The sequence below is a fragment of the Talpa europaea genome, assembly GCF_964194135.1.
Source record: "Talpa europaea genome assembly, chromosome: 1".
NCBI lineage: Eukaryota > Metazoa > Chordata > Mammalia > Eulipotyphla > Talpidae > Talpa > Talpa europaea.
In genome coordinates, this window is record NC_140073.1 from 144090434 (window position 1) to 144105716 (window position 15283).

At 45.6% G+C, this 15283-nt stretch overlaps 1 protein-coding gene across 1 annotated transcript; it reads left to right on the forward strand.

The window, feature by feature from the left end:
* Nucleotides 1-965: 965 nt before the first annotated feature.
* Nucleotides 966-14512, forward strand: PLCD4 (phospholipase C delta 4; the record flags this gene model as incomplete). Its single annotated transcript, XM_084255367.1, has 15 exons — nucleotides 966-1095; nucleotides 3507-3735; nucleotides 4820-4955; nucleotides 5518-5749; nucleotides 6428-6629; nucleotides 7534-7678; nucleotides 8286-8438; nucleotides 10545-10718; nucleotides 11731-11826; nucleotides 11964-12120; nucleotides 12472-12588; nucleotides 12820-12992; nucleotides 13811-13946; nucleotides 14182-14331; nucleotides 14406-14512. 15 exons carry the CDS (start codon nucleotides 966-968, stop codon nucleotides 14510-14512), a joined length of 2337 nt encoding a protein of 778 aa, XP_084111493.1.
* Nucleotides 14513-15283: the final 771 nt, after the last annotated feature.

Below are 15283 nucleotides of genomic sequence, written 5' to 3' on the forward strand. Positions count from 1 at the left end.
TACCCCAGTTCTTATATGTATAAATAAATTAAAATATAATAATAACAATAATAATAATAAAGCAGAGCTGAGATTTAGCAGGAGGTGGCTTGTGGGGAGAAAGGAGGTGTTTGGTAGAGGGTCCTGGTTTCTCTGTCTCTGGGGATGGTCACCAAAAGTAATAGAGGTTCTACAATCAGACATACCTGGGTTTAAATTCTGAAGCCCTATGTGATCTGAGATAGGTTTCTTAACCTCTCTAAGCCTCAGAGTTACCAAACTCAGAAGTAAAAATACTTGAGACTCTGTAGAGGACGTGCCTGACACATAGTAGGCAGTTGGGAAGCACTGGTTTCCTTTTCTTCTTCCCTTGGACTATTATTCTTTTTTTAAAAAATTATTTATTTATGCATTCAAGAACTGGAGTGTAGGCCAGAGTAGGGAGGGAGGGGTGAGAGAATTCACCAGAGACAGAGTAGGGAGCAGAACAGGTGTATCTACTGAAATACACTGCTTAGGGGAGCAGCAGGTGAGACAGGAGAGGCCTGCAGCGCCATGTAGATTAGCTCTTTGAGTGGGGATCAAACTCGTGCTGTAGTGGCTGCTGATAGCTTCATAGTGCTGATGCTTAACCCCTTGGGACACCAGGGAGGCCTGGCAGAACAGAAGTTTTGTGCATTTGATGATCAGATCGAGTTATATACTATTCACAGCATATATTGCCTAGCCCATGCTCTAGCTGTTCCTATGGCTTGTTCCTTTAGGTGACTCTGGCGCTAGCTGTTGGAGCAGTGGGCGATGGTGTCCCTACTTCAAGGGCGTAAGTATCCCAGCAGGGGAAGGGACTTTGGGGAGGCAGCCTAGGGATGGAGAGAAGACTGGACCCCTGCTCAAGAGCTCCTCCTGGACCCTCCATCCTCCCTTCTGGCTACATAGTCCCTGCCTCTCCCAACCCAGGGTTACCTGTCAGTGAAGACCTGCTACAGATGCAGAAAGGCACAATGATGCGCAAAGTGAGATCCAAAAGCTGGAAGAAGCTAAGATACTTCAGACTTCAGGAAGATTGCATGACAGTCTGGCATGCCCGACAAGTTGGAGCAAGTGCCAAGCCCAGCTGTAAGTGATGTGGATAGCTAGGGATGGGCACATGGTATTATAGGCTCCCAAGGAGCCTGAGCAGTGGAGGGTCCAGGGCCTTCTGATGTGCTCTTATGCTGTACCATTTGTGTCAGTGTCTGAGCCTGTAAAATAGACATTATGATAGCACTTGCCTCTTAATTCTGTTGTAATAAAATCGGTGATTGCATTTAAAGATTTAGAAGAGTCCTGGCACATAATAAGTTTCAAAAATCCTAGGTTATGGGCTTCCCTGGCGGTGCAGGGGTTAAAGTGTCAGTGTATCAAGCTATCACCAGCTACTGTGTCATGAGTTCAATCCAGCCAGGGAGGTGACCCACATGGCGCAGCAGACCTCTTCTGTCTCACCTGCTGCTCCCCTAAGCAGTGTATTTCAGTAGATCTGCCTGTTCTGTTCCCGACTCTGTCTCTGGTGAATCCTTTCACACCCCCACCTGCACCTCTGGCCCGCACCCCAGTTCTTGTATGCATAAAAATATAAAATAGGGCCTCCTTGGTGGTGCAAGGGGTTAAGACGCAACCTATGAAGCAATCCGCAGGCACTGTAGCACGAATTCAACCCGGCCAGCCAGTCAGAGCAACCCACATGCTGCAGCAGACCTCTCCTGTCTGGCCTGCTGCTCCCCTCAGCAGTATATTTCAGTCAGTCTGCCTGTTCTGTTCCCCACTCTGTCTTTAGTGAGTCCTCTCACCCTCCACACCTCTGGCCTGTACCCCAGCTCTTGTATGCATAAATAAATAAATCTTTAAAAAAAACAAAAAACAAAAATAAAATAAAATAAATCTTTAAAAAATAAAAAATCATAGATTATATCTTACTATCATTATCATAATAAGAGCATCATTTCAGGCATTAGACTGCCTGGTTTGAAGTCCTTGTTCTGCCACTTTCTAGCTCTGAATGACTTCATTTAAGGACAAGTTACTTACACTGAGCTTCCCTTCATCTGTAAAATGAGATTTAAACAGGGCCTCCCTGGTGGCGCAGCGGTTGAGCGCTGGGTTGCGAAGCTGCATGCAGCCTCTGCAGCGCTGGTTCGACCCCCGGCCACCGGTCGAGGGTCCCACATGGTGCGCAGACCTCTCCTGCAGCGCCTGCTGCTCCCCTTAGCAGTGTACTTCATCAGTCTGCCTGCTCTGCTCTCCCCTCTGGCTCTGGTGAATTCTCTCACCCTCCTGGGATTCTGACTGTACCCAGTGCTTGTATAAATAAATAAATAAATAAATCTTTAAAAAAAAGAGAGAGATTTAAACAGTAGCTGCCTAAAAGGTCACAGAGACTTAATAAGTTAGTGGTTAGTGTGAAAGCACATTGCAGTAAATGGGACCTAAAGTCAGGATGTATTTAATAGTGTTAGTGATTATGAGGCATGTTTTTATTTTTTATTTTTTTTTATTTTATTTAAAATTTTTTTTAATTTATTTTTTATAGAGGCATGTTTTATTTATTTGTTTCTTTGTTTGGTTGGTTGGTTATACATGCACTGGGTACAGTCAGAAGTGCGGGAGGGTGAGAGAATTCACCAGAGTCAGAGCGGGGAGCAGAGCAGGCAGAAGGACCGAAGCACACTGCTGAGGGGAGCAGCGGGCGGCAGGAGAGGTCTGCGCGCCATGTGGGACCCTCCTGTGGTGGCCGGGGAGCAGCCGGGGATCGAACCGGCATCGCAGAGGCCGCGGGCAGCTTCGCAACCCAGCGCTAAACCGCTGCGCCACCAGGGAGGCCCTATGAGGCATGTTTTTAAATGTCAAAAATCATCATCCTGTTGGCCACACATTTTCTGATACCTCTAAAATTCTGACCACCAGATATATCCAAGAGAGTCTGCTTGAGACATAATAATCAAAATCCATGATCCTTATCACCTCCAGCTAAGGTCAGGAGGGAGAATTTCTCTGACTCCCTCCTAGACATCTGGAAAGAGGAAGTCCTCAAGCCTGGAATGGGAGAACTGAACTTGGGAATATGCTTTGGTGTACCTGCTTCTACCCTGTAAACAAGCTTCCATTTGTCAGCTTCAGAAGCCTCCGTGGTCACCATGTGGAGTAGCCATGGAGGGGACCACCGTTATTTCAGATGAGGACACAGAGGTGTTAAGTCATTTGGGTCTGTGTCACACTGCTAGCTGGTGGCTGGAAGCCAGATCTTGCTGTTCCCAGAAAAGTTCCCTTGCCATGCTGCTTATGAAAATAGCAATGACTCATGTGGATTCCTAAAGCCCAGGCACATGTATGTCCCTGCACTAAGCCTTTTGGGGTTTTAACCTGTGGAGGCTGGGGTTGCTATTCCCTGTGGATTCACAGAAAATAAGGGAGTTCCCGTCATTGGCCCATAACTCTTGCAATTTGGCAGATCCACTTCCTCAGAGCCCCACTTGCTCCTTCTCTGGCAGTCTCAATCTCTGATGTGGAGACAGTGCGTGAGGGTGATGAGTCTGAATTGCTGCGCAGCCTGGCAGAGGAGCTCCCCCTGAAGCAGGGTTTCACCATCGTCTTCCGGGGTCGCCGCTCCAACCTGGACCTGGTGGCTAACAGTGTGGAGGAGGCTCAGATCTGGATGGAGGGCCTCCAGCAGCTGGTGAACTTTGTCACCAACATGGACCAACAGGAGCGACTGGACCAGTATCGACTGAAGTCAGAGTCGGGGCTGCGGTTACTGAAGGAGCCAGATGCTGTGGGGCTCAGGACAGCGGGAGGGACGCAGGGCTAAGAAGGCCCAAGAGTCCAGATGGAATGGGCAGAGACAGCTCAAACTGATGTAAGCCTAAGGATACAGAGGGAGAAATGGGTGCTTGGTGTGGCAAAGACACAGCCAGGTAGAGCCTGGGCATGAATCAGGCCTTGCAGGATTACAGAAAGGGACAGTGTGAGGCAAAGGACCAAACAAGGTTCTGATCCTGAGAGTTGAACAGACTATCCCAGAGCATTAACTACTGTAGGGGTGGGAAGAAATTCCTTAGAGAGCTTAGTGGTTTCAAATTACTTCCAGTTTCCTGGATTGTATTCACCTTCTATGCATTAACCATCCATTAAACTGAATGTATCAAGCACTATGCCAGGTTTTAGAGGTGCAAAGATCAATGAGACTCCGATATTGCTTCGGTTGGTAGAGAGGCTGGAATTGTGTAAGTATTATAGAAGTGTTATGCTACTTGTATTTTTTGTGGGTGTTTAAAAAGAGTAGAAATACTTAATTCTAGCTGGGAGGGTACTGAGAGAGCTTCAGGGAGGAAGAAACATTTGAACTGAGCCTTGACAATGAGTAAGTAGAATTTGCACATGAAGAGAGGGGGAGAAGTCATTTCAGTTTGAGGGAAGACTATGAGTAAAGGTCCAGAGTCAGGAAGCTGAAGAGCAGGAGAGAGTAGGACATTACAGAGCAGGAAGTTGCTGAGTCTGGTGAAGACAGAGTCCAGGGAAGACAGAGATGTGTTGAGCAGGTTGGCTTAGGGCCAGATCATGGAGATGAAGGAGACCTTCTGTATTAAGAGATTTGGACTTCTTTCTGCAGGCAACAGGGAAGTCACATCTAAGCCATGCAATGATGAGGTTGATTGGTGCTCTGGGGAGATGAGATTATTCTGGAAGCTCATATGGAAAGTTAATTGGCATGGGGACAGACTGAGAGGAGAAATGATGAGGGATGAACATGCACACACATGCACACACACACATACACACACAGAGTGCTTTTGCCTTGACTCAGACCTGGATGGCTGAGGGACTGGTTCCAGCGTGGAGACAAAAACCAGGATGGTCGGATCACTTTCCAAGAAGTCCAGCGGTTACTGCATCTGATGAATGTGGAAATGGACCAAGAATATGCCTTCCAGCTTTTCCAGGTGAGTCTTCTGAGGAAGGATTTGCAGAAGTCAGCTAAGGCCACATTCTCACTTGGCCACAAGTGGTCTGACCCTATCTAGCAGCACTCATTTGTTGAATCTCTGCTAAGTACCTTAGCATCACACCAGGCCCAGTGAAACATGTGGGCATGGTACTTACCCTTCATTCTTGTTGCAAAGATGATTCATAATCCTTTGCAGGGTAAATAATGACATGTTACTAGGTCAGTCCTCAAGAACTTCTCTGTCCATGGCCAGGTTTTCACAAGTGCCTAGTACAATGGAAAACCCCAACTGAAATGTGTAAATAGGAGGGATCTTATGAACTTTCAGAGACTTTTTGGGCATTTAACTCATACTAGTTGAAATTATTTTTTGGTAGTAAGCAGTATGTCTGAAATTTTGCTTTTTACTTAGGAAGGGACCCTATGGATACTAAATGTTAAGAGTTCTGTGGAAACATCTTTGGATCCCTCATATCAGTTAAATTACCCTTACAAGGCAAGTCAAAGCTGTTGCAGTTTATGGGTTCATCCATATTCCTCTAAATCCTCTCTTGCAGACAGCAGATGTATCCCAGTCTGGGACTCTAGAGGGAGAAGAATTTGTAACATTCTATAAGGCATTGACTAAACGAACTGAGGTGCAGGAACTGTTTGAAAACTTTTCTGCTGACGGGCAGAAACTAACTCTGCTGGAATTTGTGGATTTCCTCCGAGAGGAGCAGAAAGAAGGAGATGGAGCATCTGACCTTGCTCTGGAACTCATCAACCTCTATGAACCTTCAGAGAGTGGTAAGTGGAATGCAGAGGCATGGGACATGTGGTCAGGAAGGAGCAACAAAGGGCTCTCCTCAAAAAGAGTGAAGTCCCAAGGGGGTGTTGGACAAACACTCGTTTAAAACACCATAGGGGCATTGATGATAGGAAGAAACCCTCAGATCATATTTGGCAACACCCAGATAGTTCAGGGAATAAAACATAGGTTACTTGATGATGCCACTAAGAAGTCTTTGACTTTGATTGTCTCTGGACCTCACCAATAAAATTAGCCCTTTGGACTGAATAACGTCTACTGGGGTAACTGTTAGCTTTGTATAACTTTTAAATTAATTTCAAATTAAATTTAAATTTTGGTTCCCAGTCACACAAACACATTTTAAGTGTTCAGTTGCTATATATGTCTAGGGGCACAAAAGAAAATATTTCCGTCATTGTAGAAAGTTTTATTGGACCATATGTACTAGAATGATCTTTATTATTCCCCTTATAGCTTTAACATCCTCAGAAGGTGAGGATGATTGAAATGATAGATACTGGGGCTGGGGGGCAAGTTTGGGGTCTGGTGGTTGGAAGTGGATGCCACCTGAAAGTCAGGACCTTGGAGAGGGGTGGGGTAGAGGATGGGCTGAAGGTGTGCTGGGAGCTCCCACTCAGTTTCTCGCTCTAACTTTCCCCTATTTCACACCCAAGGCAAACTGCGTTGTGTGCTGAGCATGGATGGCTTTCTCAACTACCTCTGCTCAAAAGATGGTGACATCTTCAACCCAACCTGCCTCCCCATCTACCAGGACATGACTCAACCCCTGAACCACTACTACATCAACTCCTCTCACAACACCTATCTACTGGGGGACCAGTTTTGTGGCCAGAGCAGCGTCGAGGGATATATACGGTGCAGTGGGAAGGAGGGGAGAATGAGACCCAGCTCATGAAAAGCACCATTTGTCAAAAATTGATAGGCACTGTCAGTGGATAATAGAGATTGAAAGGTACTGTGGGTGGTTGGGGGTTGAGGATCCCTGGATCCCTGAGAGATTTGGAGGAGATATTGAAGAGTGGTATTAAAACCCCTTGGATAAATGGAGCTTCCCTCCTTTTCACAAGCTCTGAAACTCTCTCAGGACCCAGAGGTCCTGATAGATTTATTTGGGACAAATAAATAAACCAAATTTTAAAAGGGACATAGCAGAACATATGAATTAAATGCATAGATTCTGGAGTCAGACCATTGAAGGCCAAATCCTACTTAGCACTCTGGGGCTAAGTATTTAACTTCTCTATGCCTCAGTTTCCCCATCTTTAAAATAGGAATGATAACAGTGCCTATTCTATCTGGGTTGTTGTGAGGATAAAATGAGATAATTCATGTGTCAATAGTTAATAAATAGTACCTGCTTCTATTGTGATTAATTATGGATTAGACCAAAGATAGTTAAGATATCTTTGCAGTATGAGCAACTTAACTAGTAACTTCTGCCTAAGGAAGTCTGAATTTACCAAGAGTTTGAATAACCCAGAAGCTATATAACACTGGACAACAAAAATACCAGAAGCATAAAAAGGCAATATGGGGTGACTTGCTATGGAAGGACTGAGTTGGATGGAGTGGAGGGTGGAGAGCAGTATAGGCTGTGCAGTGTCCCTATAGACAGTGACAGCTCCGTGGAGATGTAGCTTGAACAGGATCTTGACAGGTAGGAGTCAGCGAGTACCCCTCTCCAGAGTGGGGAGAGGGCCCCTCGGTGAAATATCAGACCTTGACCCCTCCTGTCTCTGGTGGGTTGGGATTCTTGCAGGGCCTTGAAGAGAGGGTGCCGCTGTGTAGAGGTGGATACATGGGATGGACCTACTGGGGAACCCATTGTTTACCATGGGCATACCCTGACCTCCCGGATCCTGTTCAAAGATGTTGTGGCCTCTGTAGCACAGTACGCCTTCCAGGTAGGAGTTCCAGAAATACTGGTGAGGCCAGTATAATGCTAAAAGAAGAGCAGCTAGCACTGAGTCTGGGGAGGGTGGAGGGACACAGGGAAGTTTGAGTCAAATGGCATGTATGTAAAAGTGATTTTAACTGTGACGCTTCAGGCAAATATTAAGGGTAGTTATTATGAATAAATGTTGAATTACTAGTAATTAGTAGTCATAGAGGTACTTGCTAGAGGCTGCTAACTATCACTTCTAGCCATGTCTGTCACCTGTCTGGGAGAAGATGGAGAAGAAACAGAAGAAGTGGCAGGTAGAGCTGGGGGGTGAAGTGAATCTAGTGGAACATGAGGGCACATAACCAAGGTAATGGCCTGGTCTTCCAGTCCTGAGTGTGAACACTCAAAGGTCCCAGACCTGATATAGTCTGACATTAGGAGTCCCAAGAGTGCCTTTTAGATGTGGGGTGGACCCCAGACCCAGCAAGACTCCCTTGAGGCCTGAAATAGGGTTGAAGTTTAGTAATTGAGGTGCTCAGTGGAGTAAGAAACTTGAGGGGCCTGGGGAAGCAAGGAAGTTATAGGCTTTACAACTTGGTTCCAGTGCCTCTTTTCTACCCCATCAGACTTCAGACTATCCAGTCATCTTGTCCCTGGAGAACCACTGTAGCAGGGAGCAACAGGAGGTCTTGGCAAAGCATCTAACAGAGATCCTGGGGGAACAGCTGATAAACGCCACCTTGGATGGGCTGCTGCCCACTCAATTGCCCTCTCCTGAGGTAGGCACTCTGCTCCCCAATCCAGGTCTTACTGTTACTCCCATATCTTCCTACTTGGTTCCTTCCTCCATACCCTGCTTGTTCCTTCTTCCTACCTCAGATGGACCATCTTACCCTTCATGTCCTTGAAGACCACTTTATTTTAAAAAAAGACTTGAACAAAGATTTCACTTTATAATTCTCTAAATTTTAAATCAGCAATTTAATTTATATTTCCTTTTTCAGTGGAAAATCTTAATTTTTTTCCTGACAGTTCATAGTTGTAAACTATACAAACAATATAAAGGGAAATCTCACCATTAACTCAGCTACTCCCATAACACCTGTCAAAATATTTTTTAAATGCTTTCATAACGGTGTGTGTGTGTGTGTGTGTGTGTGTGTATTCACATTTTAAAAACCATGAATGGAATCATCTTCTATATCCATGAAATATCTATATGCCATATTTCACATGTAAAATATATCATGGATGTCTTTTCATATATATATTTCCTTTTTAACATCTCTATTTATACATGTACTGGGTACAGTCAGAAGTGCGGGAGGGTGAGAGAATTCACTAGAGCCAGAGTGGGGAGCAGAACAGGCAGAAGGATGGAAGTACATTGCTGAGGGGAGCAGCAGGCGCGGCAGGAGAGGTCTGCATGCCATGTGGGACCCTTGCCCGGCGGCTGGGGATTGAACTGGCGCTGCAGAGGCTGCGGGCAGCTTCCCAGCCAGTGCTCAACCGCTGTGCCACTAGGGGAGACCCTCTATTATATCCCATTTTATGCTATCTACCACAATTTATTTAACTTAGTCCATTTACTTTTTCTTTGAGATGAATTCCTGGAAGCAAAATTATTGGAGCGAACAATTTCTATGTTGATAATTTTGGTTGTTATTGTCATGTTGCCCTTTGGGGAAAAATACCAAACTGCATTCCAACCAACAGTGTAAGAGAGTGATCACAAATAATTCCAGTAGTGAGATTTTTCATAATAGCAAACATAGGGGAAAAAATAAGTTCTTCAAAAACAAAGGTCTGAGGGGCCTTCCTGGTGGCTCAAGGGGTTGAGTCTCAGCATTATGAAGCTATCTATAGCCACTGCAGCATGAGTTCAATCTCCAGGGGAGTTAACCCACATGGCACAGCAGACCTCTCCTGTCTTGCCTGCTGCTCCCCTCAGCAGTGTATTTCAGTAGATCCTCCTGTTCTGCTCCACACTCTGTCTCTGATGAATCCTCTCACACCCCCCTTGCCCCCATACCTCTAACACCTCAGCTCTTGTATGCATAAATAAATAAATCTAAAAAAAAAACCACAAAGATTTGTGTTTGTTTCCTTTGAATTGATATTATTTACCTACTTATTAGGGTTTATAACTTTTATTGATAACACCGATTTTTAAAAAAAATTATTTTTGTGTAGTAGAACTGGGGTGCAGGCAGAGGTGTAGGGGTTGAGAGGATTCACCAGAGCAGTGGGTGAGATAGGAGAGGTCTGCTGCACCATATGTGGGTCAGCTCCCTGGCCAAGGATTGAACTCAGGCCATTTGGTGATTGTGCTGAGCCTTAACCCCTAGGTCACCAGGGAGGCCCCATAATAGCTTTTTAAATGTTAAAATATTAATGCATTGGAAATTTTTTTTGGTCTATTTTTTCTTTATAGCCTCTTCAGGCTTACAAATGTTTTAAAGCTTTATGTAGCTAAATCTGTCAATGTCTTCTGAGTTTTTTTTTTGTCTTCTGAGTTTTCATCTTACATTTCTAAAGTTTTCCTCACCATAAGATTACTCAAGCAGATTTTCTATTTTCTTTGAGTATTCTTATGTTCTTTATGTTTACCTGTAAACTTTAAGTTTATGAATAGTTTTTGTTTCATATGTAAGGTAAGTGTCCCTATTTATTTTTTTTTCTGTATGGATATAGAAATGATACCAGTTTGCTTAACAACAGGGAATCCCTGCTGTTTGTATCAAGCAGCCTTCCTGTTGGAACTTCTGACCACTCACTCACTTCCTTTGTCTTTGAGGTGACCTTGTGAGAGCAGAGGAACCTGCATGATCCCCAGGAGGGAACCCAGGGACAGATAGACAGGCCCCTTTATTTCTTTCCCTTAGGAGCTCCGGAATAAGATTCTGGTGAAGGGGAAGAAGTTAAGGACGCTTGAAGAGGATCTTGAAGAAGAGGAAGAAGAGGAAGAGCTAGAATCTCAACTTGAGAGGGAGCTGGAGGCCCAGATTGAGCCTGAGAATCAGGAGTTGAGTCCTCGCAGTAAGGACAAAAAGGAGAAGGTAGGCCACGAAAGTGGTTTTTCTACTTTGACATTTGTTCAGTCTGTACACCTGTATTGACTAGAATGATGTAGCATAGCATAGAAGGTCAAGGAGAAATTACCTCTTGCCCACTAGAGCGGCATAAGAATGCATAGGTGTCAATATATATTTATAGATATATATCCATATATAGATAAACTAGTGTCTTTACAATCTTAGTCCATGAAATCTTTTTTAAAATAAGTTTTTACATGGAAACACGATATATACAATACATACAACATAGATAAATGCAGAGCCATACTCGTTGGAGCACCCATTTAGCTCTGTCCTATGACTCTTGAGTTATCTTTGTACCACTTCTTAGGATCCCCAAAGGTCAATTTGAAAACCACCAATAGGTGTGTGTGCAGCATTATTATATTGGGTCTGTAGGGGTTACTATAGTGACTGCTACTAAAGTAGACTTAGTTGAAGCTTCTTGGAAAAGGTGGGGCTGAGGAGGAACCAGAAATAGCCAAAGAGGAGCAGAAAGAAGTGTGGGGAAGGTGAAGGCTCTGAGCAGGCTGGGCCTGTGGCCTATCTCCCTGTGGGAAAGGGGTGTCATTGGTGGGAATGCCAAGTAGTCTGCATCTCTCTCTTGTGCTCGTTAGCTCCGCTGGCTTCTAAGCTTCTCCTTTGCTCTCAGGGGCTGTGGTATCTAACCCACTTTAATGTCCAGGGATGGAAATGGGAATTTAGGAGAAAAGCCTAAAGATATTATTCTGGGACCCTCACATCCTTTCAGGTGTGACTTGTCTGATCATTGCCTACCTCGACATCAGTCTGGGTTCCTGTACATTTTGTCCAAAATTGTTAATTTATTTGAAAAGGTGAAAGTTAGAGAGAATGACACCTCTGTTTAAAAATAACAATAAATTAAATACCTATTGACTAGAGAATTATGTGAAGTAAAACATTCAAGCCCAGAGGCTTAAAACTGATCCCATCAGAACATGCAGACTGCCTTTATTCCCACCCCTGTCCCTAGGTTGTGACTTGCCCGCTGCTTTGTCCACCTCTCTGTTGTCATATTACAGCCCAAGTTCCTATTTCCAAGTATGGGTCCCTTCTCTTTCTTAAGAAGGTGAGGCAGGAGGGAGGTTGAGGCGGGAGGCAGCGGGCAGAGGTTTATGTTGGGTGAGGAAGTTCAGATCTTGGCACTGACTTCTCAGATTGCTGAGTGTTCAGTTCCATTGTCCTCTCTACTTTCTCCTTTTCCAGAAATCCAAGCCTATCTTGTGCCCATCTCTCTCTGCCCTGGTTGTGTACCTGAAGTCTGTCTCATTCCACAGTTTCACTCACTCGAGGGAGCACTACCGTTCCTATGAGATATCGTCCTTCTCTGAAACCAAGGCCAAGGGCCTCATCAAGGAGGCTGGTCAGGACTAGGGAGGGAGAGGGAGGAAATGGGGATGGGTGGGGTCAGGCCTGACAGGTGGGCAGGTAAGTCCCAAGAAAGAGAACAGGGGAGCTAGGGAGGGATGAGGGAGCTAAGAAACTCCTCAGACCTGTACAGGGACAGGGCTTATGAAGAGTAGGCTTGGGGATGGGGGAGGAAGAAAGTTGGGAGGTGATGGTATGGATTAAAAAGATGGCCCTGGGGAACTTCTGGGAGCCAGCCCCAGGAGATGCTAGTCAGGAGAGTGGAGTCAGTTGGGGAGGAGGTTCTTGGGACCAGGCATGTGGGAGGAGCCACTGCATTTCCATCCCCCTCTTCACCTTTTTATAGGCAATGAGTTTGTGCAGCACAACACCTGGCAGCTGAGCCGTGTGTATCCCAGTGGCCTGAGGACAGATTCATCCAACTATAACCCCCAGGAATTCTGGAATGCTGGCTGCCAGTTGGGTGAGAGGGTAGCTGGAACAAGGGAAGAGGGCATGGGAGTGCAGCAGGTAGAAAGTATGTTCCTGTGTGGCAAGAGGGCCAGGATTGCTTCAAGGAAGATGCTGAGAAAGATGCCTGGTGTTCCCAGCAGGCCCTTTTATGGATACAATGTGTCTCCTTGACTCCCTGAAAGGGGGCATGGGTGGCCCCCAAAATGAATCCTTCCTTTTTTTCCCCCCCTGGGATCCCTAGTGGCTATGAATGTGCAGACTGCAGGGCTTGAGATGGACATCTATGATGGCTTCTTCCGCCAGAATGGTGGCTGTGGCTACGTGCTGAAGCCGGACTTCCTACGCGATGCCCAGAGCTCCTTCCACCCCGAGAAGCCCATCAGCCCTTTCAAAGCCCAGATCCTCCTAATCCAGGTACAGGGGAAAGAGAACCACTGGGAAGAAACTTGGATAGCTAGAGAGAAACGGGAATGGGAGAAGCAGTGGCTAGGCCTGACAGGAATGCAATGGAAGTTTCTTATGAGGCGTAGGCAACCAGTTGACAGCATAGTTTGCAGCCTGTTGTGTAGGCTGAACCCATTTGCCAGTTGTGTAGTTGGGCAAGTCTCTTAATCTGTCTTCTCACCTACAAAATGAGGGTCATAATATCACCTAACAGGGTTATGATTAGTAAATATTAAGTGCTTACAACAGAGCCTGGTGCATGCTGAGTGCTATAGAATGGGGCTGCTGTCACTACTATGCCTGCTTCCAAACCTTGTTAAATTTCTATTTGAATTGCAGAGATTTTAGAACTTATTACCCATGGAAGATTAGCTTTGCAAACCCAAAAGCGATATATAGTGCAAGGTTCTGCATCTCCCCTTCTCTCTTCTTTTTTCCCTTCCTAGGGAAGTGAGGGTAGGAGGGAGGCTGGGCTGAGCAGGAATTAAAAAGATTCAGAATTCCTCTTCAGAGAAGTTTCTTTTTAGCTCTTCTGCCCATTTTTTGACTGGATTATTTTCTTTGTTTTTGTTGAGTCTCATCAGCTCTTTGTAGATTTTTGTGATCAGTCCTTTATCATTAGTGTTGTGTGCAAAAATGTTCTCCCAGTCGGTGGGGTTTCTCCTCGTTTTGGTTACTGTCTCTTTTGCTGTGCAGAAGCTCTTTAATTTGATGTAGTCCCAGCTGTTTATCTTTGCCTTCACTATCACTGCTTTGGGTGATGTGTCTGTAAAGAATTCTGGTTGCAGGTGATCAGTGGGCAGCAATTCCCCAAAGGGGCCAAGACCAAAGAAGCGTCCATTACAGACCCACTTGTGAGAGTGGAGATCTTTGGAGTTCGTCCAGACACAAACTGGCGCGACACCAACCACGTGGAGAACAATGGTGAGTATGGACAGTGGGGGAGGGGGCAGGTAGGAGGAGCATCCCATCCACACAGGAGGCAGTATGGAACTGGACAAAGGGTTGGGACACTCACAGTGATCTGGGCAAATTGCTTACCCTTCTGAACTCAATTTCCTCATTTGTAAAATGTTGATTGCTATGAAAGTTTACTGAGAAGAGCAACCCAGCTTGGGTCTAAAGTCACACTGTCTGTTCCTTGATCCCCTTGTCTCAGGCTTTAATCCATACTGGGGACAGACACTATGCTTCAGGCTCCTGGTGCCTGAACTGGCCCTGCTGCGTTTTGTGGTGAAGGACTACAACTGGACATCCCGAGACGACTTTGTTGGTCAATACACCCTGCCTTGGACCTGTATGCGACAAGGTGAGTCAGCCCATGACCCCTGACCAACATCCGAGCTCTGGCTGCCTCCCTAATGCTGTCTTGCTCCTGTCCAGGTTACCGCCACATACACCTGCTCTCCAAGGATGGCATCAGCCTCCACCCAGCTTCCATCTTCGTGTACATCTGCACCCGAGAAGAGATCGAGGAGGCTGAATCCTGAAGTGGACATTTCATGGGAATGGAGGGGGGGGAGGGTGTTAGATTTATATGTTAAGAAAAACCTGATGCTTCAGAAAGCAGAGAGGTAGTAAAAACCAAGCTTTGGATTGTGTATTCTAAGGCACAAAATTACCTCACTCTTCCCAACAAGCAAATGTAGGACCTGATTTTTCACCTTTTTTCTTCTCTCTGTTTTCACAAGCCTTTGAAGGTATCTTGCCCTTCCCTTTTGTGTACTCTATACTGGAGTTCCTTGCTGTAAGGCTCAATCCCAGACCTGATCTAGAACTAATCTTCTGTCAACTCTGGTTCAAAGACAGACCGTAACTGGAAATCCAGAAAGGGACTTGGGGCAGAGAACCCGAAGAAAATGTTCTCCTTCACCTCTAACTTCGTCAAAGTCCAAGGATAGGGTAATGCAATGGAAGGATAAATGAAGCCTCAGGGCTCCCCAGGCAAAAAACTGGGGAAGGAGACATGATGCCAACACTGTACTATGACTTTCAAGATATAACAGTGCACAGTCCTTAGGGTCCCCACTGGGCTGCTCCTCCTTAGCCCCACTGGTTTAAATAGAACTTGTTTTCCCAGCTCAGCTTGAGCGTGGTCTATCATTACAGGCAGGGAGAGGCACGAGGGTTGAGGGACATTTGGGTAGATAAGGTGGTACAGGGAAAAGGTGGAAAACAAGCTTTCCAGAGGCTCCCCAAATGTGCTACAAAAGAAGGGTATAGAGTTACAATTTTGAAGGGGCAGGGCAAAAGGAGATAAA